General features: G+C 43.6%; 5 protein-coding genes across 6 annotated transcripts; 2 read left to right on the forward strand and 3 right to left on the reverse strand.

Annotated features, from left to right (window-relative positions):
- Positions 1–2,619: 2,619 nt before the first annotated feature.
- On the forward strand, positions 2,620–12,374 carry gfm1 (G elongation factor, mitochondrial 1). Its single transcript, XM_079271314.1, has 18 exons — positions 2,620–2,793; positions 2,942–3,094; positions 3,190–3,322; positions 3,491–3,695; positions 4,327–4,443; positions 4,701–4,851; positions 5,351–5,505; positions 5,588–5,672; positions 5,773–5,910; positions 6,219–6,320; positions 6,416–6,472; positions 6,571–6,708; positions 7,122–7,204; positions 10,702–10,864; positions 10,990–11,134; positions 11,218–11,378; positions 11,498–11,551; positions 11,849–12,374. The coding sequence occupies exons 1-18, from the start codon at positions 2,719–2,721 to the stop codon at positions 11,978–11,980; spliced, it is 2,247 nt and encodes a 748-aa protein (XP_079127440.1). The 5' UTR covers positions 2,620–2,718; the 3' UTR covers positions 11,981–12,374.
- lxn (latexin) lies at positions 7,355–13,660 on the reverse strand. Of its 2 annotated transcripts, none has more exons than XM_079271316.1 (7): positions 12,463–13,660; positions 9,372–9,572; positions 9,225–9,287; positions 8,509–8,683; positions 8,089–8,225; positions 7,918–7,980; positions 7,355–7,568 (listed from the first exon to the last, which is right to left on the reverse strand). In XM_079271316.1, the coding sequence occupies exons 1-7, from the start codon at positions 12,613–12,615 to the stop codon at positions 7,452–7,454; spliced, it is 909 nt and encodes a 302-aa protein (XP_079127442.1). In that variant the 5' UTR covers positions 12,616–13,660; the 3' UTR covers positions 7,355–7,451. The 2 variants fall into 2 exon arrangements, with proteins under 2 accessions (XP_079127442.1, XP_079127441.1); XM_079271315.1 differs by having other exon boundaries at positions 9,372–9,575.
- A 146-nt stretch (positions 13,661–13,806) lies between these two features.
- Positions 13,807–17,584, reverse strand: neu4 (sialidase 4; the record flags this gene model as incomplete). The annotated part of the gene is made up of 3 exons (XM_079271590.1): positions 17,378–17,584; positions 15,735–15,990; positions 13,807–14,801 (listed from the first exon to the last, which is right to left on the reverse strand). Exons 1-3 carry the CDS (start codon positions 17,576–17,578, stop codon positions 13,807–13,809), a joined length of 1,452 nt encoding a protein of 483 aa, XP_079127716.1. The 5' UTR covers positions 17,579–17,584.
- A 1,092-nt stretch (positions 17,585–18,676) lies between these two features.
- wdr53 (WD repeat domain 53) lies at positions 18,677–21,106 on the forward strand. Its single transcript, XM_079272568.1, has 3 exons — positions 18,677–18,722; positions 19,179–19,674; positions 19,774–21,106. The coding sequence occupies exons 2-3, from the start codon at positions 19,186–19,188 to the stop codon at positions 20,437–20,439; spliced, it is 1,155 nt and encodes a 384-aa protein (XP_079128694.1). The 5' UTR covers positions 18,677–18,722; positions 19,179–19,185; the 3' UTR covers positions 20,440–21,106.
- Positions 21,107–21,139: 33 nt separating this feature from the next.
- On the reverse strand, positions 21,140–23,645 carry srprb (SRP receptor subunit beta). The gene is made up of 7 exons (XM_079272569.1): positions 23,437–23,645; positions 22,973–23,067; positions 22,794–22,871; positions 22,588–22,670; positions 22,348–22,484; positions 22,184–22,238; positions 21,140–22,030 (listed from the first exon to the last, which is right to left on the reverse strand). Exons 1-7 carry the CDS (start codon positions 23,603–23,605, stop codon positions 21,820–21,822), a joined length of 828 nt encoding a protein of 275 aa, XP_079128695.1. The 5' UTR covers positions 23,606–23,645; the 3' UTR covers positions 21,140–21,819.
- Positions 23,646–24,327: the final 682 nt, after the last annotated feature.

Raw genomic sequence — 24,327 nt, forward strand, 5'->3', positions numbered from 1 at the left:
CCTGCATGCCGTAGTAGTAACAGTGACCCAGACACACCCTTAAGTCACTTGAACAGTGAGCCCCACCCTATGTACAGGAGGACATTACCAATGCGATCCATTGATTAAGCCTGGGGGAACTTAAATTGCTCCATCCCTTTTTTCCCCCCACGTCGGAATTGTGCAAATCTGTGAGAACAAACAGATGATGAATCATTTGGCACACACATGCATGAGCAACAGCCTAATGTAACGAAAACACTCCCTTGCTTTTAAACGCATTAATCAGACAGATAATGTAATCATTAACACATAAAAGCACCTGCATAACAGACCCAGTAAACACTGTCTGTCATTAATCACACTTTCTGGCTCAACAGTGGCAATTAATCAGTGATTTGTCAGTTCTGAAAGTCAGATATGAGCAGGCTCCGAGGAAAAATAGTTGAGAGAGGGGGGGGGGGGTCATATCAACTGCACTAATACCGAGAGTATAGTCCCAGGAAAATATGACATGAGGAGTGATTTAAATATGACAATAAAACAGTTGAGTGCAAAGAAATGTATACGGTTTCAGAGCATTTCAGACTCAGTTTCACTAGTAATAGTAATACTGCCCTCCTGTGTCTGGACACTAAGCTCTTGCTCAGGTAAGCTTGTTGTATCACTTCAGCATTGTCATGTAAACCCCAAAGAGTAGATGTTAAAAGATAACTTCAGTCAGTTGTTGACTGATTAAAGGTGATGTAATCAACAACAAGCTTAATCGACTAATCAATCGAGCACTAATTATGTGTCCAACACAGACGAGCGTGTCAAAACACATCAAATACAAACAATGCATGTGCTTCAGCCTCTATGTTTGGTCCCAAATCATAGTGAATTTTAGTTGGTTAGATGTAAAAAAAACGTCATGGTGAATGATGGCATTTTCGTTTTTGCCTATTAAAAGACACACTTCATCGCACTGGAAACATTGAAATCATTTCACATGTGTCGCAGTGAGCGGCCGAGTGCTATTCACTGTCCTTTACTGTCACCCTGCTGTAAGGAAGGAATGCTCACAGAAAGGAAACAAGACAGGAAGGAAAACAATGGAAAGAACAGCTCATCGTGCACCACACACTCACACACATTTGAGTACATTCTTGTGTAATCAAAATCATAAATAATCATACATAATGACTCACACCGGGAGGAATAATAGAGTCCTGTGCCATGCTGACATTGAGTGGATTCTTTGACGCAATACACACACACACACACACACACACACACACACACACACACACACACACACACACACACACACACACACAATCAAACAGTTACACATTGTTTGAGACAATGGTCCCTCCTTGACAAACATTAAAGTATAAAAAAAGATCTACATGACAGTCAAATCCAACAATCACTCACGCACAGAGTCATCTATATTCGTGTAATCTGCAGCCACTATGTGGAGAACACTTTTGCTCTGTAAAAATAAATATGTATTTGTTTTTGTTTCGTGCTAATCACTCAACAATTTATTTTAAGAATACTTTCCATTTTGAAGACATACATTATTTTTTGTCTTTTGAAATGTTTATATTTAGTGATTTTTTAAAAATATACAGAGACAACAATATAGCTTCAAGACTTCCAAAAGCTGACTTTAAACTGGTAGAAGATTAAAAGGAGTTCTGTGCTTTAGGAAACAGCTAAAACCACATTGAACACATGGAAGCATATCAGCAGAAACTTACCAGACTGATCCCGAGTCCCTCCTCTGTGTGTGTGTGTGTGAAGCAGCTGTTAAAGGCTGACAGAGATGTGGAGGTTTATAACGTTACAGCAGCATTTGAAGGTGATGTGCTGCGGCTTGTTTGCTCAGCTCGGGATGTGTGTGTGCGTGTGTGTGTGTGTGTGTGTGTGTAATGTAGTATCAGCATGTGGTTGAAGTGAAGGAGGAAACGCTTGTCAAAACAGCAGCAGCTCCACTAACGTTCAGGCTCCGACACTTCAACTGACACCTGAGGTGACTGAAACTACTTTTATATTGTTTCTATCAAAACGGTACAAACAGACTGCATCATTGATGGTGTACTGCACGCGTCATGTGACCGGATTTAAAAGTGCTGCCTTCACTTACACCTTGGATATTTTCATTGTAGCCACTCAAATAGTCTGCTTCCAAAAATATATATAAAATCTTTATTGAGGACATTTCAAATGAGAAACATTTATTTTCACTCTGTTGAAACTCTAAATAACGTACTATTGCTATATTACTGGTTGAATCAAATGTCAATAATTTCTTCTTTGTTGTTGTGCTTAAAAAATAAAAATAAATGTTGGAAATTATAAAACACGCAGGCTAATGAATGGTTATCACACAAATGTCGACAGTATGGGACTGTATGTGGACAATTACATTGTGAAATACCTTAACAAATTATTCCAACTTAATCCAACTGCAATGAATTATTATTATTATCATATCGTATTATCAGGGCTCTCTTTTTAATGTGCCATCCCATTCATTTACATAGTTTATCATCCTAAAACTCTCCGAAGTATCTTTGCAACGCAACGCAAACATTTGTACTTTTGGCACATCTGAGCCTCCGTAGTTGCGGAAGTAGCGTTTCACAAGCATCGAGGCCCCGGCGTGACATTCACCGGGTTGTCTGAGTCGGGGGTTGTATAAAGAAGGAGGAATACGACCACGCTTTGCTCGACCAAGCAGTCGCCAACATGAGAGTATTAAAAGCGGGGTTGTGTTTGGCAAAAACGCATCTTTTGACGCCAGGATGCGTCACTCTTAAAAAGGTAACATTGGGTAACCCGAGCTTTCTGCTGTTGAACTGATTTGACATCAAGGCTCCTAAAACTCTGCCATCAGCCCATCGCATTTCACAATCGGTAAACAGACAGACGGGGGTTGATTATTGATCTTCCTTCTGTTTCGGCCCTACAGGTGCTCATCAACAGCTGTCGGACATGCTCCTCTGGTTTCTTTCCCAACGAGAGGATCCGCAACATCGGGATCTCAGCTCACATCGACTCAGGGAAGACCACCCTGACCGAGCGTGTCCTCTATTACACCGGCAAAATAGCACATATTCACGAGGTGAGCGCCAGGGCGGGCCATGCTTGCTGTCAGGTGAAGTTTCCAGGTGCACAGTTCATCATTCATGGACTGTTTTCCTCCTCTGCGGTGTGTAGGTGAAGGGGAAGGACGGTGTAGGAGCCACTATGGACTCTATGGAGCTGGAGAGACAGAGAGGCATCACCATCCAGTCCGCTGCTACATACACTGTGTGGAAGAATCACAACATAAACATCATTGACACACCAGGTATTAAAAGTTGTATTTGATTTGGGTCTCCTGGGGACAAGAGTTTGATGATTATGACCTCCTGTTACTCAAATGCAATAATATATTTAAATATAATTCGTTTTATCTGTGCTTATGATCGTCTTTTTTCTTCTTCTCGAAACATCACTGTCCACGTTGTCTCTCCAGGTCACGTGGACTTTACCATCGAAGTGGAGCGAGCGCTGCGGGTGCTGGACGGAGCCGTGCTGGTCCTGTGTGCGGTGGGGGGCGTCCAGTGTCAGACCATGACGGTGAACAGACAGATGAAGCGCTACAACATCCCCTTCCTCACCTTCATCAACAAGCTGGACCGCATGGGCGCCAACCCCAGCCGAGCCCTGCAACAGATGAGGTAAGTTACACGCTCGCAGTAAATACATGCATACATACCAGAGTGCTCCTGATCAGGTACCCATAGAACCATCACAATCTATTTACCTGATCCCTCACATAGATGGTATTTATTTATTAAAACAATATGGTCTGATCACTAGTTATCTGCATATGTCTGCCAAACCGATGGATGCTGTCTCATTACTATTTCATTCATTCAGCAGACAGTCAGAGGTTGTTATGAAGTTACAACACAGCCGGTAAAACCAGCAAAAACATGACAATCATGATATGACAATAGAAATCCCAGATCAGATCACAATACAGATTGAAATCAATATATCTGCCAGCTCCTTTTACGTGATAGTTTGTTTAAATGTAACTTCTACATCCATCTAGTATGCCTTTCCTGGATTTTTTGCGAAGTTAATAGTTTTAAATAAGCCGAACACAGACGTGGATGCAACGAAAGTTAGAAGGGAGACTCGCTGCAGCTGTGTTTTTATGCCACACACAGTAACAAGCTGAAGCTCCGTGCCTCTCTTTTTAGCTCATGAAATCATCATTCCACAAACAATGTTGTCATCGGCTGTGGTTTTTCCTTCCTGTGTTTCTCGTCTCACTTCAGACTGTTTCTTTGCCTTCCTCAGAACCAAGCTGAACCACAACGCGGCCTTCGTGAGCATCCCCGTCGGCCTGGAGGGGAACATACGCGGCATCATCGACCTGGTAGAGGAGCGCACCATGTATTTTGAAGGACCTTTTGGGTGAGGGCTTGCCCTCTTGGTAGCTTGAACATGAACAGATCTGTTTCTGTTACAGAGTAGTTTAGCTGCAAGAATCACCACATATGAGGCTGATTGACGACAGCTTGGCTTCAGTCGAATTATAAGACCTACAGGGATCAAAAATCATTCAAATCAGCATCTGTCCGATTACAGAGGTTCATTTCTACCCCTGTGTCACAATTTCTGAGATTGTGTTCCTGAACAATACGATTCAAACAGTTTACTCCTCCCTGCAGTGAAAATATCCGCTACGATGAGATCCCGGCAGATTTCCGCGCTGAGGCTGCGGACCGCAGGCAGGAGCTGGTGGAGTGTGTGGCCAACGCTGATGAAGCCTTGGGAGAGATGTTCTTGGAGGAAAAGATTCCAACCAAGGACGACCTGAAGGTGTGTGTCTTTAACAGAGAGAGAGAGCACATGTGTGAAATCTGAGTGTTTTCAGAAAATTACAACAAGGCCGTCAATGTTTCTGATAAAGTGCCAATGTTTTTGTTTTGATGAAAACACAGAACCGTATTTATCTCTCTCGGTAAAAGCAGTAGCACCTCACTTCCTGTCAAACTATGACTCACCGTTTTAAAATGCGTTTCACAATCATTTCTAGACATTACAAGTAGATGAGACGAAAGACTCTACAGCCATGCGTGAGCTACACTCATGTCAGCGTGCAAACATGCTACGGCCTGTCACGATAGTTACATTATCGACTTATCATACGACACGATTGCTGACCTAGATATTGCCCGTTGTCTTTACATGCGTGTTTGTTTGCATAAGAATGTCGCCAACATGATGCCAGAATATACAGCAGCGTTTTCCCTTGTGTGTGTGTGTGTGTGTGAATGAAGAATTAAAAACACTCGTTTGTCACTTCACTGTCTTCCAGGCCGCAATCCGCAGGGCCACAGTGCAGCGTCTCTTCACACCGGTGTTGGTGGGCACAGCGTTGAAGAACAAGGGCGTCCAGCCTCTACTGGACGCTGTCCTGGATTACTTGCCAAACCCCACTGAAGTCAAAAACTATGCAATCCTCAATGACGAGTGAGTAGGGACCAGCTTCTATTCATAGTATCCTTCCTGCGGATGTTTGTGCACTAACGTCAGTGGGTTTTTCACCCATTAGAGTTGTCAGCGAAACATCTAAGATTCAAATGGACGCGACAAGAGACTCTACAAAGCCGTATGTTGGTCTGGCCTTCAAACTGGAGGTAAAATACGACTTTATCTTTATTTTTCGCAATTGTGCTCAAGAGGAATGTCTTAATCCGTCACGCTTTGTCGTTTCCTGTGGGGCTTTCTCACTATCAGGCGGGGCGGTTTGGCCAGCTGACGTATGTGCGGGTGTACCAGGGCTGTCTGAAGAAGAGCGAGTACATCTACAACACGCGCACCAGCAAGAAAATCAGAGTTCAGAGGCTCGTGCGTCTCCACGCTGACCAGTTAGAGGTGAGAACAAGTCGACGTCTGCAGCATGTCGGAGGTCATAGTCTTCCATGTGTGGTTTGCTGTTTAAACAGCATGACTGGTCAAAATGGTTATGTTCCTCTTTTGGCACCAGTCAAGTGTGTAGATAACAACCACATCCCTTGTGACACCAGACTATTTCCATCTTTCTCACATCAAAACAAGACATGAAACTCTTTACTGTTCAGTCCTACGTGTCAGTATATAATAAGACTTTTCAATCAGTCCTGGAAATTAACACCGTGTCCTCTTGTCTCCCATCATTTCCTTTCCATCCGTGCTGTTTTCAGGACGTGGATGAGGTTTATGCAGGAGATATCTGTGCTCTGTTTGGGATCGACTGCGCCAGCGGAGACACTTTTACATCCAGGACCAGTGCCAACCTCTCCATGGTGCGTAACTTCTTAGAAAGCATTCCTCTTTTCCTTCTTTATGCTCAAGATATGGGGAGAATATTGTGCTCATTTGTTATCATTCTGTCCCACAGGAGTCAATTCACGTCCCAGAGCCTGTCATTTCCATGTCAATGAAGCCGGCCAACAAGGTAAAACCAATACTTTAATTTACCCAAACATACTGTCTCTAGAGTTTAAATCACATCTAGTAACTCTGCTCTCCTCTTGTCATCCTGCTTCTGACCAGAATGACCTGGATAAATTCTCCAAAGGCATTAACCGGTTCACCAGGGAAGACCCAACTTTTAGAGTGTGTTTTGACAACGAGAGCAAAGAAACCATCATCTCTGGAATGGGAGAGCTGCATCTTGAAATCTACTCGCAGGTACCAGAGGATGTCCTGCATGTTTGATACAAGACGACCTGTAGTGAATTAGACACATTCAGACATATTTTGACATATTTTGTCATAATTTTCAATTTGTGGAGCTTTTGAACTAAACAGTAACCAATAATAGATACTTTTTGTAAAGATGACAGTTTTTAGAACTCCTTGCTCTTCATTGTCTCTCTCTCTATAGAGATGAAAAAATGCCTGTAGATGATTAAATGAGACATTGCTGCGCCACAAACTAAATGCAACTGAGCTTCAGTGTATTTGGTGTAAGATCTCCAGACTTAAGGAAATCATCTTATGTTATCCTTATGTTGGAATGAATTACCGGTACCCATTATAACAAACCTGACATGTCTGAGCTGTGTCTGTTGGTTTATTCTTGTTTTGGTTCGTTGTTTCAGAGGATGGAGAGGGAATACAACTGTCTCTGTGTGATGGGAAAGCCCAAAGTAGCTTTCAGAGAGTCGATCACCAGCCCTGTACAGTAAGTGCTGACCTCCTGACACACACACACACACACACACACACACACATACACACCAAAAACTGTAAACTGTTTATTTTGATTAAAATACAATACCAAAAGTACTACAAACGTAGCACAATGTAAGGATATCATTCTATATGATGGCTTTTTACATACAGCATTTATGGTCCAATGTATAAAATACAGAATGGGAGCATCACAATGTTGTTTTGGTTGTTCTAGCAGTGTGATGGATGTCAGAAGTTTAGTTTGTGTTTGGAGGTTTTTCACAATGGTGGCAGTGTGGCAGCTGTTCCATCTGCAGCACGTTAACTCCCTCTGGAGGAGACCAGGTGAACAGCAGCTTCCAGTGAATGATTTCCTGCCAAAATAACAGATTGTCAGATCAACACAATATATATCAAGTCTTAAAACGTCACTTTTCTTCAACTAACTCGTGCCAGTTTACTGTCAGATGTCACCGGTACTGAAGTTATTAGCTGCTTTGTCAACTTATTCTGATAAACAATTAATTGTAGATATTTATCAAGAATATAGCAAACATTTACCATTTACAGTGTCATCAATTAGCTTTCATTGCAAATTTAAATCACTGTTAATGATGCATATTAGTCTGAACAAGAAATGTTAAGTTGTGTCAGCCATCTAGTTCCTCAGTTATGTTATAGATCAATAAATATGTTAAAACATGTTCTATAACGAGTGGTTACCTGGGACACCATCTCATGCAGCAGTATGTGACAGTCAAACTTCAGCTGTTCGTTCTCAGTCGCCTGCAGCAGACGAGGAAGAAATACAGCCAAATGAGAGAAAACGTGTGACTGTAATACAGTTAACATATATCTCAATCAAAGATTAATCATCAGATAAAACAAGCGTACCAGCTGCGTGATGTTGGCGACCTGAGCCATGTTGAACAGAGTGTTTTCAGTGGATTCCTTCAGCATGACGGAGCTGGAGGCCACGATGCCGAGGTGCCAGAGAGGCTTGTTGTCGGGTTCAATGTGACCGTAGCTGTCTGTTGGTCAGAGCCTCAGGAAGTGAGTTTGTATGCACGAGTGGAGCTTGTTTATGCAACATACAGACGTGTCATGTAAACATAAACTGCGTGAGCTCATAATGAACGGGATGTTACTCCATCGGGGTTCACAAGGTCAGCGTAGGAACACGCAGAAAACATAAATACTAAATGTTGAAATCCTCAAAATGCCGCAATTTGAAATGTCAGATGTTGTGCAATATGTGAGTTTGTGTGTCAATTCCGAGGGAATAGTACGCAGAGTTTATTTCCTTGTACATACCAGGTAGATTTTGTGCCGACAGCAGGCTCTGGTTCATTTTGTACTTTTGGAACAAGGCCTCCTCCTGAGCTTTAGTGTTGCTTTTAAGGAGCTCCTCACACGAGACCTGGACCCGAGGCGAGCGCTGCTGGTCTCCGCTCAGAAACAGAACCTCTGCAGAGCAGTTCTCTGTAGTCTGTTTTTTAAAAGGGGACGGTGGATTAAAAAGAAGCAAATAGAGAAAAAAAACAGGGTTGATAAGACCAAAGTGGAGGAGAGTATACAGAGCAAAGGCGTAGTCCAAGGGAGTCAGGGTTGCACCACACTGCCTCCTTTCAGCTGCTGTTTCGTTAAATCTTGTCTAACCTGCCCTCCGTAAAGCCAGAGATTACTGCTTAAAATACCTTTCCATCAGCACATTGGGAATGCAATGCCATCAAATCAACATGTTGACGGTAAATGCAGCGAGTTAGACAGATTGTATTTCCCTGTTTGAGAAGTGAATTTAGATTTCTTTTTTTTTTTCACAGACGAACCAAATGAGCTTTTAAGTAAACCTGTTAGAGCAGAGGGGTCAAAGGTCTTCAATGAGTCAGGAACAGACTTTGTCATTAGTTATTTCATGTTTGCTCTATTTTAAAAGGTACTTTTTATTTACATTTGTGAAAACTACCCAGTATGCCAGTGAACCCACTCTGGACTGAAGGCTCACTGTGTGCTGTATAATCGTATCTTACATTGCTGATGATCTCCTGCACCGAGATCTCCAGCTGATACTTCCTTCCAGAGTCGGCCACATCCTAACAGAGAAGTCACAAGTAACCAGAGTTTAGACGTTAGAAAGTCACTGTAAACTACACGACAACCCTTTCAGTTCAGCTGACCTCTGCGTTTCCACTCTGGACGTTGTGCAGTCCGAACAGCCTGAACGGAGAGCCGTAGTGGGTGTTGAGGTAGTGCTGGACCACTTTGGCGGCCCTCCGAGCTGGGTAGTGATTGGGGTTCAGCTCTCCAGTCGCCATCACAGCCTCTTCAGCCTCCATCACAGCCTCTTCAGCCTCCTCTTCCACTGGTACTTCCTGCTGCTGCTGCGGAGAAAAAGAAAGTAGAGTGAGAGAGGGAGTCATGAAAAGACTTCAAAGTGAAGCTGCTTTAATGAGCAGGGATGGGCCTCGAACCCCTGAAGGACTTTGACCCTCAGGTGTCAGCAGGGTGGAGCCTTCTGTCTCGGGTTGGTTTGTGTCCAGAGTAGGAAAGATTCAGACTCGAGGAGAACATCCATTGAGGGGAAAGCAAAGAAGAAGAAGAAGTACAGGGGTAAGAGGTGTACAGCTGGAAACTGAATTCAATAAAAGGAGTCTTGCCTGTGACTGAAATGCTGCCTGTTACTTTGGCAGGTGGAAACTTATCTGCCCGCTGCTCCTCATGCAAGTGGAACGATCACTTCCCACTTCCTCTCACACCAGAAGTGAGGGAGGACTGCCCCCTTTTTAAAGAGACAGAGCTCTTTTCTGATGTTTCCTTCCTATTGAATCGGCTGTGAAATGTGGATCAGTCGGATTTGATGCTGCCGTCCCTCTCACGGCCTTCCCCATGTCCTGTGCACGAGCGTGGACTTGGTTTGCTTAGCTCGACACAAAGTGTATGTAAGTTATGAAGGAAATTTAATTCAAATCATTACGCAAGCGAGATATTTAATGCATTTGTGGGTCACACCAATGTGCTTCTTTTAAAAGCCAACTCTGGTTTCTAATATTCTTTTAACTGTAGTCTAATAATAAATAGTCTTCATGTAACTTTTTATTAAAGAACATGATGCACGACTTCTGTTGCTAAATCGGCAGTTGTGTTGCGTAACACTCTATAGCGAGGTCCAAAAATCTTCTTCACTAATACATGTAATACTTACATTTCTTTATCTTAGAGATGATTGTGTATAAATGCTTGGTTTGTTTTGACTCATGTACTTACTGCAAAAGAGGAAATTTAGATTTCATCGAAAGGTTTTTGTTAGCAGTAGCAGTTATAAGTTGTGCATTTTTGTGACTGACCAATGATGTTTGTACTGTAATGTGATTTGTGCATCACTTCGGTGCCAGCAGCGACACAGCCTCATCCATTACCAATAGAAATGTACAGAGAGGCTTAAACAGAGTGGACGCTGGTTCCACTCGCTGCTTCAAAATGTGGATATTTTGTCCCATTTTTCTGCAGGTTTGACTTCACGCACAAGAAGCAGAGCGGCGGCTCTGGTCAGTACGGCAAAGTTATCGGAGTCCTTGAGCCTCTTGAGCCAGAGCATCACACCAAGCTGGAGTTTGAAGACCAGACTGTTGGAACCAACATCCCGAAGCAGTTCATACCAGCTGTTGAAAAGGTTAGTCTTCCTAACTTGAATGTTGTCGCAGTGAGCTTTGAAATAACAGGATTTGCATGAACACTAAGTGAAAGCCGTACACTCGATTTGTCTCTCAATGCTTGTTTATTCCCATCATGCCGCAGGGCTTCAGGGAGGCCTGTGAGAAGGGGCCCCTGAGCGGGCACAAGATCTCAGGAGTCCGGTTCATCCTGGAAGATGGAGCCAATCACATGGTGGACTCCAATGAGATCTCCTTCATCCGTGCAGGAGAGGGCGCTCTAAAACAAGGTGAGGGGTTGCGTTAGATCTGACTTCCTGTTTCATTCCGTCGTCGGCACTCGTTAACACTGCTTTCCATACGCTCCCCTTAGCGATGGAGAAAGCCCACACGACCATCCTGGAGCCAATCATGTCTGTGGAAATCGTTGCACCGCAGGAGTTCCAGGGGACGGTCATTGCTGGTGTGAACCGGCGGCATGGTGTCATCTCAGGACAGGACGGAGCTGAGGGATACTTCACTCTGTACGCTGATGTGAGTCCAGCGTGTAAATCATTCACATCCCGCATGTATCTGAAGTCTCACAACATTTACCTCCTCATCCTTCACCATCATTTGTATTTTGACTAATTTCAGCTCGTTTCTCCCAACAGGTTCCACTAAACGATATGTTTGGTTACTCCACAGAACTACGCTCTTGTACTGAAGTAAGTTAAACCTCCATATGTTTCGTTCATTATGGTCCAGATCAGGTGGTCTCATGAAAAGAAACTCCAGTGTTGATATTAGACGAACCCTGTTTACAATCACATTTGGATGATTCATTCTGTTAAAGGATAGATTGTAAATTAAAGCAATACAAATCCAGGAATTTGCAGTCTTCTCTAACTGTTGTTGGCACGATATTCTCCAATCACTACAGAGGAGTCTTACAATTCAAAAGAACTGCCATAGTTGCCGTTATAATTTCAAAGACTAGCGTCCTCTATCTATTGTTTGTTCAGGGAAAAGGGGAGTACACCATGGACTTCAGCAGATACCAGCCCTGCCTGCCAGCCTCGCAAGAGGAACTCGTCCACAAATACTTGGAGGCAACAGGACAGCTGCCCGCAAAGAGGAACAAGTGGAAGGACTGAACACTGTCAGATCTACCCAAATGTATACAGCAGGACTTTGACCACCGTCCCTCATCGTCACACACATTTCTGCATCGTCATCCGTGACAATAAGGCTTTTATTTGTGGAGCCATGAACAACTTCTTTTGTAGTTTGAGCAACTTTTCTCCCTCATGTCTGACCCCTCTAAAAAAGAAAAACTCTATTTATTACTTTGATTTTAGCAGCATTTGATATTGTTAATGAGGAAAGCTCAATGATTTGACTTGAGCTTGTAAAGGCTTTTGTACTATGTACAGAATGGTCATGGTGTAATAATGACCAACAAAGATAGGTGTATATATATATATCTTTTAAAGTGTAGTTCTGTGCAGATCATTTATGTCCCGACAACAAACGCCTGATTCTTGTTCAGCAGCATTCTGTGTGGCAGTTTTTGGATATTTCACATTAACAATGCAATTGATCAGCTACAAAACAGCAGGAAAAAGACCAAAGTCACCTGTCCAAAGATCTCGGTTGCCTCCACCGTCTCTGGAATGCTGTTGGGGTGAGCCGTCGTGTCCGCGGAGTCGGCTTCAGGCCTGATCGTCACGCCGGGGCTCCCAGTTACCCCAGTTAGCACAGCCAGAACCACGATGATCCTCAGACTCATTATAGGAGGCTGTAAAACACAGATGCTAGAGAAAAGGGAAAATCCACTTCTGTGAAAGAGCGCAGGAAGGGAAATGAGCCTGGTATCAGTGTGGAGTTATGTAACGGAGGAGGCGGGAGCAGAAAGTAGAGGCTGTCCAGATCGTCCTGGCACAACCTGTTTATTTTGTTCCCCTCTTATCTCAACAATCTGCTCCACTCTATCTGGTTCTGTTCTTCGTTCGCTGTCGGCCGCTAAATGTTTCAACGGCCTGAAGAGAAGACCTGATTAGTTGAGGAACAGTTATCCAATTAGAGCAGCTGTGATTACTGTGTGAGCTTGATGGGTTGCAGCCTCGCCTGGTCCACAGTGAGCCAAAGAACAACGTAGCAGGACGCTCACTGAGCCAACTTAAACACGGTCTGGCAATTTGGGGCCGTTGGGATGCAAAACCTACACAGTTTTAAGATTCAAGATTAGAAAAGGAGAGTTCTGAAAACATCCAGAGAAGTGGGCTGATCACAGGAAAGGTTCTTATGTTGTTCACAGACCACAGACTGAGATCATAAGTAACCAAAGCTTGTTCTGTGCTGCTGTATCTCACAATTAGGTTTTGTTTTTTTGGTTGAAAATTACATTTTTTGATCAATTCATTTTGATGAAGATAAAAGAGGAGCAATATTCCCCCTGTGTGGAATACTCCTTCATTCCGCAGTCTAATATATATTGAAGTGGAATAATATAGATTCTTGCTTTTCCTAAATTAGACAATTGCTTTTGCTGCCTGTTTTTGAATCGCCAAAATAGTTTCAATGGAGAAAGTCAATCAGGAACATTTTAATGACGCTTGAAGTGTTCTACAAAATGAAAATTGACAAATGATCAACATCAAAACAAACATACTGAAATACTTCATTACTGAGTCGCACTGTGTTGCAGTTAATGTAACTGAATACAGAACATACATTACTCATAATAATACTGTGAATAATATTCTGTAATGAATGATGGACACGCTCGTACTTTACTAGATAAACCTGTACAACATTTTACTGTTAAATAAAACCGCGCCGTCGTAAATTAAGCATCACAGACTTTATGGCAGAACAGTTCTATTAGACGGTAAAGGTGCAGATGATCAAGTGCCCACTGAGTGTGAATAGACAACAGTTACTGGACTTTAACGCTGTATTAAAAGGTGAAAAACTACATTTAAGACACAGAGCACATCTTAGTCAACTTGCTCTTCTTCACGCGGGGCGCCTGATGGAAAGCTGCTGTTCTTGGACCGTCCTGTCCACTCGTACGGTCCGTCGCCGAGACTTGATCCTTCTGTCTTTTACATTCAGGGTTGTTCTGTCCCGGCTGTGCCTCCCGGGGCAGATTATCAATGAGCTCGTAGAGGGTGAAGATGCTGAAGCAGATCTCATCGTAGGCTGTTTTGGTGCCGCACTCGAACAGGCAGGCGAAGGCCACGGCGGGCGGTGCACCGAGAGAGGGGGGCAGCTCCAGATAGGCGAGGTCGGAGTAGGCGCTGGGGCCCTCGTAGATCACCCAGGGGCCACGCCAACTGTCTGGATCACGGGGAAACAGGCTGAGGTACAAACCCAGATCCCTGCGCCCAGTGGTCCATGTTGGGTGGGAGTATACCACCCAGGTGGGGGTGAGGAAATACGGATGGTTGGGTGTCAAGGAGCTGGTGGGAACAGAGGTGGTGTGATTTGAGTCGGTCATGCAGGATGTCCAGTGTCTGGAGTGATGTGTAGGTTGGCCGAAGTGATTGTCAAGAGAGTGACATGAATGTAACGGGGCAGGGAATCCCACAATGCTACCATGACACCCATTTCCAGGCTCCACCAGCCGCTGCACCAGCTGCCCCTCCCGAAACACCGCTCCGTCATCCACACTGAGGGCCTGCACCCTGTACCCCAGAGGGCTGCGCGCGTTACAGTACAGCACGTTAGTCCCGTCCTCTTCGTCCACAGACACCATCTGACACTCCACGCTCTCCGGCACGGGCACCGCCTCCCCGAAACGCCAGGTTCGCCCGTGGGTGTCGCTGTAGAAGCAGAAGGCGTGGGGAGTGGTCTGGCAGAGCTGTCCGAAGCACTCTTTGCACTCGATGTGGTACGCGTAGGCAGGAACCAGCAGACGGCCGGACTTCAGCTGGATGCCGTGACCCGGGCCGAGGGCGAAGGTGGCCCATTCTGCAGGGACAGAGGAGGAAGTGACTTATACGTAAAGGATATGTTCACATTTCATCAAGTCAGTCTTCAAACAAAACTATCCTTTAACAGGTTTAGTCATATCATATCATATGTCAAATAGAAAAGGTTCCCTAAAGTACAAACTAATTTGTGCAATGTGATTCTTACAATATATTTCATGGCATAATATCGCTCTGTATGGTTTTCATTTGTGAATTGAAAGTCTCTCTTCAGTTTCTAATTAAACAGCAGTGAGACAGAACTGTAATATGATGTGTGATCCGTCGGTACAAAGCCACATCTGCTTGTGACCGCTCATCTCAGGTTGCCTGACTATTTGATTGTTCAAACAGTTCAAAGTGTGATTTTAGATTTTTCAAAGTGTGTCACTTAAATCATTTTAGAGGCCTGAAGACATAAAACTATTCAGTATTTCATAAGTGAGAAGCAAAGAGCAAAAGTCCAAAATACAAATCTACAGATTTCTGAATTTTGTGCAGCAGATATTTGTTCTTTGTTTTCAAATCTGACAATTCATGATGATAAGATTTATAGTATTCACCTAAATTATCATAATTGATGCATCAGAAAAGAGAGGTGATCTTTTTTCAATTCCGTGCATTCTTCTTCATTGTCAAAGCCAGGTGCCCACATCACCCACAATGCAACGTGTCCACTTATAGTTCAGTCAGGAATGCAGGTGCAGCGAGCAGGCTACAGAGGTCTGGTGAGCTCACTTCTTTCGAGCTCTGATGCTGACTCAAATGACATCATTTAAGGCAATATCACACAGCCCCCTCAAGGGTTTATCCCCAAGACCTGTAAAATCAGTGAAGCTCCCTTTTAAATAGAACTCTTTCTCTGTGTTTAATAATCATAACAACACAAAGGAAGTCTGTTTCGCGGTGGAGTCTCTCTCTTTGTATCCCTGACCTTTGATTGTATCTCCGATGACCCTCGTGGTTAGGTCGGTGACAGGACTCCAGGTGTCTCCGTCATCAGTGCTGCAGATGTAGCAGAGACGGGTCAGGTTCTTCCCCGTCGCCAGCTGATAGGACTCCGAGGTGTGGCCGAGGACAGCGATGAAGAACAAGAAGAGAGTGTTGGTGAACTCGTCGTACACCGGGCACGGGTTCATGGACCGGTGGCCTGGCAGGAAGGCAGTGCCCAGGACACGCATGTCCTCCCACTGCAGCAAGGAAAAGGAAGAAGGAAAGGAGACTAGAAATGACGAGTCTAAAAGACATGATCACGCTACGTTATATCGAAACAGATGTAGCAGAATGCTATACAGACAAACACCAAAGGAAAGGTAGCATTCAAATTAAAGTGTCAGGTCACATATTTTCTCACCAATCTCATCATTTACAAACTTACTTAAAAATGTTTTTTAGTTTTATCACTATCATTGTTGTTATTATGGTTTTTATTCAATGTGTCTTCACTTGATCAATCTCAAGCACCAAGGAGTGACTTCATTGTTTATTGTTGTTTACTTTTATGTCTTATTGTATTGTATCTGTATGATTAATGATGCTGTTCTTTCTGAAAATACAGTGTAGTTGCCATATACTGTAATGAACTTCCTCATGATCTGAGGCTTTCTTTCTCTGTAACTTTTCTAACCTGACTGTGTTACCTGTTCTTTGTGTATTTACAGCAGGTAAAATAAGTATTGAACATGTCACCATTTTTCTCAGTAAATATATTTCTAAAGGTGCTATTGACATGAAATTTTCACCAGATGTCGGTAACAACCCAAGTAACCCATACATACAAAGGAAACAAAAGAAATACGTTTGGATTAAGTTATATGTAATATAATGGAATGACAGGGAAAAAGTATTGAACACGCTTACTGAAATGTATTTAATACTTCGTACAGAAGCCTTTGTGGTAATGACGGCTTCAAGACACCTCCTATATGGAGGAACTAGCCGCATGCATTCCTCGGGTGTGCTTTAGACCCATTCTTTCACACAAACAGTCTTCAAATCTTGAAGGTTCCGTGGACCTCTTCTAACTCTGCTCTTTAGTTCTTTCCATAGATTTTCTATTGGATTCAAGTCAGCTGATTGGCTGAGCTATTCTAGCAGCTTTATTTTCTTTCTCTGAAACCAATTGACTTTCCTCGGCTGTGTGTTTGGGATCATTGTCTTGCTGAAATGTACACCCTCGTTTCATCTTCATCATCCTGGTAGACAGGCTTGTTTAAATGTTGTGTTGTTCTTCATGTGTTTTTTCCCTGTGTCATTCGATTTTACTACACATAACTTCATTTCTGAACTTATGTTTGGTTTTCTTTGTATGTATGGATTACTTGGGTTGGTACCGACATCTGGTGAAAATTTCATGTCAATAGCACCTTTAGAAATATATTTACTGAGAAAAATGGTGACATGTTCAATACTTATTTTACCCGCTCCATACTTGCTTTTAAATCAGTAACTTGAATTTGGAGCCGTGCATTTTGAAGGAACTACTACTCTTACTCAAGTAAACAAGTGCTTTTCCTTTTTACTTAATTAAAACCTGCAGGACACTTCAAAGTCCAGAGCCAGTGACTCAACACTGACCTCCACATAGTTCCTGTAGAAAGTTCCTCTCCTCATGACCAGCAGGTGAGCCTGAGAGTCGGACGGGCTGAGTCTCTCCTCGCAGAAGGCCAGGAAGGTCCTGGAGCGGGACAGGAACAGCAGCGCTGGGACTCTGTACGTCACTCCGTTGGGCTCCTTGTGAAAAAGCACCGACCTCGCTGGGAAATAGGGCGACCTCATACTCTCCGGTGTGTGTTAGGGTAACTCCAAATCTTCTGAGAAGGAGCAAACACAAATTATCTACTTATAAGAATATAAAATAGATATAAGTGTATCAAATTTCCATGAAACAAACGGCAAGATACATTTGAGCATGTACGCCAACACAAAGGATGAAGGTCTACTGAGTTCAGAGCAAAAGTACAAGCGCTTAGGCATTAACTCAATATACTAAGTAGAAATACATACTAAGTAGAAATATATGGTGCCCCTGTTAAAACTGTTAAACATCACATTGAGTATGATTTCCTTTTCAGTACTGCTTTACACATGCAAGACTATTTAATACATATTTAATACATTTTACCACAAGCACAATGTCCTGGACATGAATCTAACTCTAAAATAGGTCACTTACCTTACTTCAGTCTTTATCACTGAAGTGAAATAGAAATATAAAAAGTAAAACCTTCCCATGTAATTGCATTATACACACAGGAAGAGGAAGTAGCATCTAATGCACATGCATCATTAGCAGAAAAGTGTAAATAACTACAGAGTACTCACATTCAAAGTGCAGTGTGAAAACTGCTGCTTCTCTGTGAGGATAATGCAGGATGTGTCAGCATTTGAATGTTGTGTGTGTGTGTGTGTGTGTGTGTGTGTGTGTGTGTGTGTGTGTGTGTGTGTGTGTGTGTGTGTGTGTGTGTGTGTGTGTGTGTGTGTGTGTGTGTGTGTTAGTTAGTTTGTGGGGGTTTGAAAGCCATGGCCTCTTCTCTCTGTTCCCCATTCAGTGCGGCAGTATGGAAGGATGGCTGTTCACTGACCCAGAAATGGACCACACTCATCAGATCTACATGCAGCTTTGGATGAATCAGCGAGAGCAGCCATTGTGGAAATGAACAATGATTTGTTGATCTGCCTCCTCTGTGTCCTGAGTGGTTTTCAGTTTCATTTTCAGTAAAATCTGTAAGATATACGTAGCCTACTTTAGGATATAGGAAAGTAGATTAGTGTTTGGGCAATGGTTGGTGCTAAAGGTCTGACATTCCACCTGGCACCCTGAATGCAGGGCATAACAAACCCCGGCGATTCATCTGACGTCATCCGTGAGCGACCCAACCCCACATGGCAAACAAATGAAGTTTTGACGGCACTTGCTGAGGTAGCGTAATGCTGCGGTCTTGACGTTATAAATGATGACACTATTGTAACTGATTTACAATGAGCAGATTAACAGCGTGTTTATTACCTGTCTTCTGAACAGGGAGTCACCTGTTAGCTTGTATGCTAACGGGTTATTAAAGCTAGAGAGTCGGGACTGAACGTATTAGCTTGACATTTAAAAACAAACGGATCATGTTATCATTAGCTGGGACCAGTGAATGTTAGTCACGATACCTTGAAAAAGTAAAGCGATTTTCTGTCGATTGAGTTGTTGATTAAGTATTCATATCGGCTCTAAATCCGTTTTTGTTGTAACTATTTTAGAGATAGTTCAATACTGCTGCTGAGTTGTTCCCCCCTTTTATACTAAATGTGGTTTACAACGTTGCCATCAGCTGTGTGAAAGCAACAGTACAAACTAATGTATATCTCCTTGTTAACTTACACTTGGTAGGGTCAGCATGGCCAGGCAGTGGTCTGAGGGCCACTCCACATCCATCCTGTGTGTCGGGGTGTCTTCAGGCCCTGAGGGCCTCCTCGCTTCAGGCTCTGAGAGTGGAGAGGTCACGGTGTGGAGCCAAGAGGGGACCATCATAGGCCGTCTCACTCTCCCTGGTAAAGAGGACAGCACCAGTGTTGTGTTCTCACCAGCAGGTCCGGGCCAGCTGTATGTGTCCCACGGAGACGCAGTGAGCGTACTGGACCCCCGAAACCTGAAGGGCCCAGTGGAGGAGTTTCAGGGTGCAGGGGAGGAGGAGATTAACGCTTTGGCGCTCAACGATACGGGCTCAGCCCTGGCAGTGGCGGATGACTCCGGAGCAGTCCGGGTCCTGGAGCTTCCTGGGGGGAAAGTATTCAGGACTCTTCGGAGACACACAAATATCTGCTCCTCGGTGGCTTTTCGACCTCACAGACCGAATAACCTGGTGTCTGCTGGACTAGACATGCAGGTGAGTGAGAGGACCATATGTACTTGCATCATGTACCGAGACTACTTTTGATTTCTTTCCTACTGCAGATTTCTTTCACATTTGTTTTTATCACTTTAGGTGATGCTGTGGGGTCTGCAGAAGACGCGGCCTCTTTGGACCCTCAACCTCCAGGATGTGGCCGAGGAAGAAGACGACCATCAGCAGCGTCCCGGTCAGCTCTTCAACCCGCCGCTGGTCCACTGCGTGTCTGTGGCGAGTTGTGGGAACATTTTGGGTTGTGCAGCAGAGGACGGGCGGGTGCATCTGATGCGGATCGGCAGCGGCTCTAAACTGGACCAGCAGGGAGCCGTCAAGGCCCACAGTCAGGGGGCCTCACAAGCCCACTTTGTGAGTTTCCTTTCCCACCCTCACTGGCTCGTCACTGGGGGGAATGACGGCCAAGTCGCCCTGTGGGACCTCAGAAAGCACCCAGTGGTGACTCCGGAGGCAAAGGCCAAAACTAGAGTGACGGCGGCCCCACGCAGGAAGAGTAAGAACAAGGCAAAGAGGAAAGAGCAATGCCAGGATAAAGCAACGAATGTTGAAACGGAGAAGGAGGAAGTGGAGGAGGAAGTGGCAGCAAGTGCAGAAGAGGCGACGGAGGAGAAGTCGGGCCCAAAACTGAGCATCAGTCATGGGGACAAGGTGAACTGGTTGTGCCCTGCTGTGCTGAAAGGAGAACCCAGTGTGGTGGTTGCAGATCAGAGCTCCTGTCTGACGGTTTACCCTCTGTCTCCGCTATAGATTCAGGTTCTGTCATGGTTGTTCTCATGGTTGCAGTACAATGTTTTATTCAGTTTACATTGAGTATACACTCCTGTACTGTTAGAAGTTGCAGCATCATTATTTCTTCTGGTTTACTTGGTGATTTTGATGTTAGGATCTTAATCTCCTTTAATTCTTACATTAAAACCTGGTCCAGAAAGCACTGAACAGTGGGTGAAGATCTTCACAGAAGCAGACAAACATCAGTTTGTATTAGTTTTTACAACATATTCAACAAATTAAACGTGCAATTGTTTTTTGGGTCTTGTTTAACAACATTTACTGATATTGCTCTTTTGTTGTGTGTGGTCCTATAAAAATTGTTCTCCTTTGAAATACATTTCGCAATGTGTTTTTGTGGACTGTAAAATCTACCACATTCTAGACAAAAGCAATCTGCATGTGTACCTGAGTCTGCGGTGCTCTTGTAGAGTAAAAACACATCTCGATCCAAACCAGGTGCCTGACTAGAACGACAGTCAACTGAAAGCTGTTTCCAGGATGTGACATTTCAAACACTTTAGTTGGAGACATTTTTTAAATGTGTAAAGCAGCGCCTCATGATCTGACAGCGCGCTATAATGATGTCATGTATAATTAAGATTTTTTTTCCTGTGTTGATTAAATCACATTGGCTGCTTATTAATCCTTATAGGATCTTCTAACATTTAAGAAAATGTGTTGTGTGGCCTCATTTGAATCAATCAAGCAGCAAACACTTTATTGTCAAGTTGTTTTTTTACACAACACAAAATCTCAATAAATTCATACATTCATTGCAAATTCACGCAACACTTTCAAACAAGTAAACCATTCTATTGCAAACAAGCAAAACACTTCTATAAGAATCCTAGAAATAAAGGCACAAGTCTTACTGTCCAAGTAAATTAAGAAATCCAATTCCTGCCCGTTTTCACAAGGCCGCTGAAGTTTGAAACAAAAAAGGGGAAACTCTGACATCCTGTATCCATTTCTTTGAATCGCAGTAACAGCAAATATTGTACTTTACAGAAATTCCTTAAACCAGATTTGTTTTAAAGCCAAATAATGCTCTCAAGTGGATGTTCACAGTAACATTTACACTGAATAAGCACGATCATTCCACAGCACTGCAGAGCGACCTGATAAACTGCGACATCATTTTCCACAGCATTATTTCAGTCCTTTTTAATTTAATCTGTCTCAAAAGTTCCTCCACCTTTTGATGTAATTAAGTTTTACATTGACAGCCAGCTCAGAGGACCATGTTTGACTGGTAACTCCAGTCAAATAAATCTCCACTGAGATGTCCTCCCTCCTGTGATTACTGAGGTCTGTGCCCGAGTCAAATTCTGCACTGAGGATGTTTAGTTGCTGCCTTTACAGTTTAGCCAGACTCTTCTCCAGGCTCTCAATGTCTGCACCCCCCTCTTCACCCTTGCTGCCGCGGGCGCTGCACTCCAGGAACTCCACCTTCAGGGGCAGCTGGCTGAACTCAAAGTCTTTGCCTTTTTTCCCCAGATACACACTGCCGCCCACAGAGCCGTCCTGAGAGCTCAGGGCTGCAGAGTGCGTCACTCGCAAGGTGTTCCTACGAGAAACGAGGCGTGAAAGGTTATTCACCAAACCAAGGGCTCAGGACGGGTCTAATATGAATCCCAACTGCTCCCAATGGCCAAAACCTGACTAGACAGTAAAAACAAACACCCCAAAACACACCAAAAATATCAGTAGCTGTACTTACATTTCCTTTTCCAGCTGCTGCTGTATCAGTTTAGCTGATTTTGCCATGGTGATATCTGCAAAATAAAGAGACCAGTAAAGGAATAAGCAACTTTAGGGTGTAGAAAATGAAGAACAAGAGATTAAGTGTTGATAAATGGGGTGAAAGCAAAAGGATCGATGAACCTTGTTTGTTGCACACTACCAGGAGAGCCGGGGCATTCCTGGAGATCACTGTGTCCGTCAATAAGATGTACAGGAACTCGGCCACGTCCCTCACCTCCTTCTGGAAAATAGCGCCGTCCACTACAAACACAATCGCTCTAAAGACGGGATGAGTGGGAGGAATAGGAGAGTGATGATGGGAATGACCTCAGCGATAAGACAGGATGTAACGTTACTCAGACAGGCTGTTTTTGTTCTCACCTGGCTGAAGATTTGAACTTCTCCAGGTACTGGGAGCGAAGACTGTCATGTCCAGGCAGGTCAATCAGAGTCCAGGTGCTGCCCTGAATACAGGAGAGAAGGGGAGGGGAGGGGAGGGGGAGAGAAGGGGAGGGGAGGGGGAGACACACCTGTAAACCATGCTCATCATGAAGGTATGATGCCTGATGAGGTTGTTCTTTACTCACCCTTTCGTTTTTGGCTTTGTATGGAGCACTGCTGTCAGTGATGGAGGTCTGTGTCCGCTTGAAGTTTCCTGACAACAGCTGCCAGAACATGAAATGCACTTTTAGAGAGCAGACTAACCGTGCATCAGTCCGTCATTGTGCTGAACACCCTGTGATAGACCACGTTTTAGTTAACTCACCCGGCTGAAGAGGAGGGTTTTCCCAGCGTCACACAGCCCGACCAGCAGGACAGCACTTCGGACAGTTTTGCTGGAGAGGAAGTACTTCAGAAACACTGCAGAGATAAAAACAGAAAGACCAGTTACTAACTTATTCTGATTTAACCCCCACTGTTACCGATGAGCCAAAGATACTCTACGAAGTTCAATGACTTCCGTTGAAAACATTAATAAGCTGCACAGCTGACAGATGTTTGCTTTAGCTTAGCAGTTAGCTTCCTAGCGTGCTAATTTGGATACTGGCCTTGTTGAGGCACATGTTTCCTAATTAAATGGAAATTAGAGAGAACAGGTTAACGCAGAATATCCTGCTGACAAAACTGCTTTCCAGAAACCCTACACTTTCTAGCTAACTGTGCTAAACTAGACTAAACGCTGGGCCTAGCTTGCTAAACTATGTTAGCATGCAAACGGTAACTTCTTACCACAGGTGATGACAACGACAGCCAAAGCGACGATGACGCCGATAAGAAAAACGGGGTCTTGGTCTTCCAGCTGTTGTCTCAGAGAGTCAATGAAAGGTTCTAATGGGTTTTCTGTCATTTCCACGTCTGATTTTTCCCCCATGTTGCCACCGGTGTTGTCTGTCTCCATCTGTCCGCTCAAGCTGATCTGAACGTGGGACACGTCTCCTTCCTCCTGCGGCCTGTACAGACGCTGGAGTGTCAGCAGGGGGCGCTGCCGGCCTCCTGGTGAAGTTCACTTTATTCCCACAGTGGTTTCGAAACTGTTTGAGTACTGGGACCAGTCAGTGGGTCCCCGACAAAACCAGAAAATAAGTTTGATTTCACTTTGAAATATAGAGGCCAATAAAAAAAAAAATCATAAAATATGATGCAGTGCTTTAGGTTACATACAAACGGTATATAAAGTTTATATAAAGTGTATATAAAGTAGCTAAAATGTGCTCCACCTCCACCGGCTGTCACATTAAAATACAGCTTACAATCAAAGCATCAGCAGTGTTCCAATATGGTATAAATATATATAGATAATGATAAATATAACTCTGAAAGGGATTATGAATTTTAAAAAAATGCTTTTACTCGAATACTTCTTAAAGTCGCCTACATTTAGCTTAATACGTTTGTACTTTTACTTTAGTGAAATCTTGAATGTTACTAATCATTTGTCATTTTGTATGATAAACGTTTCGTTAAAAACATGAAATGGTCTTCCATTATGTAATGATGTATTGTATCTGTTGTAATGTTGCTGATTAAAACGAACAAAGACCACAATAAATTATTTTAAGATCCTACTGTTTTCACTCATATCTGTCTTTGTTGGGCTGCCGTCGGTTTATGGCTTTAATA

The sequence above is a fragment of the Melanostigma gelatinosum genome (genome assembly GCF_949748355.1).
Source record: "Melanostigma gelatinosum genome assembly, chromosome: 7".
Lineage (NCBI taxonomy): Eukaryota > Metazoa > Chordata > Actinopteri > Perciformes > Zoarcidae > Melanostigma > Melanostigma gelatinosum.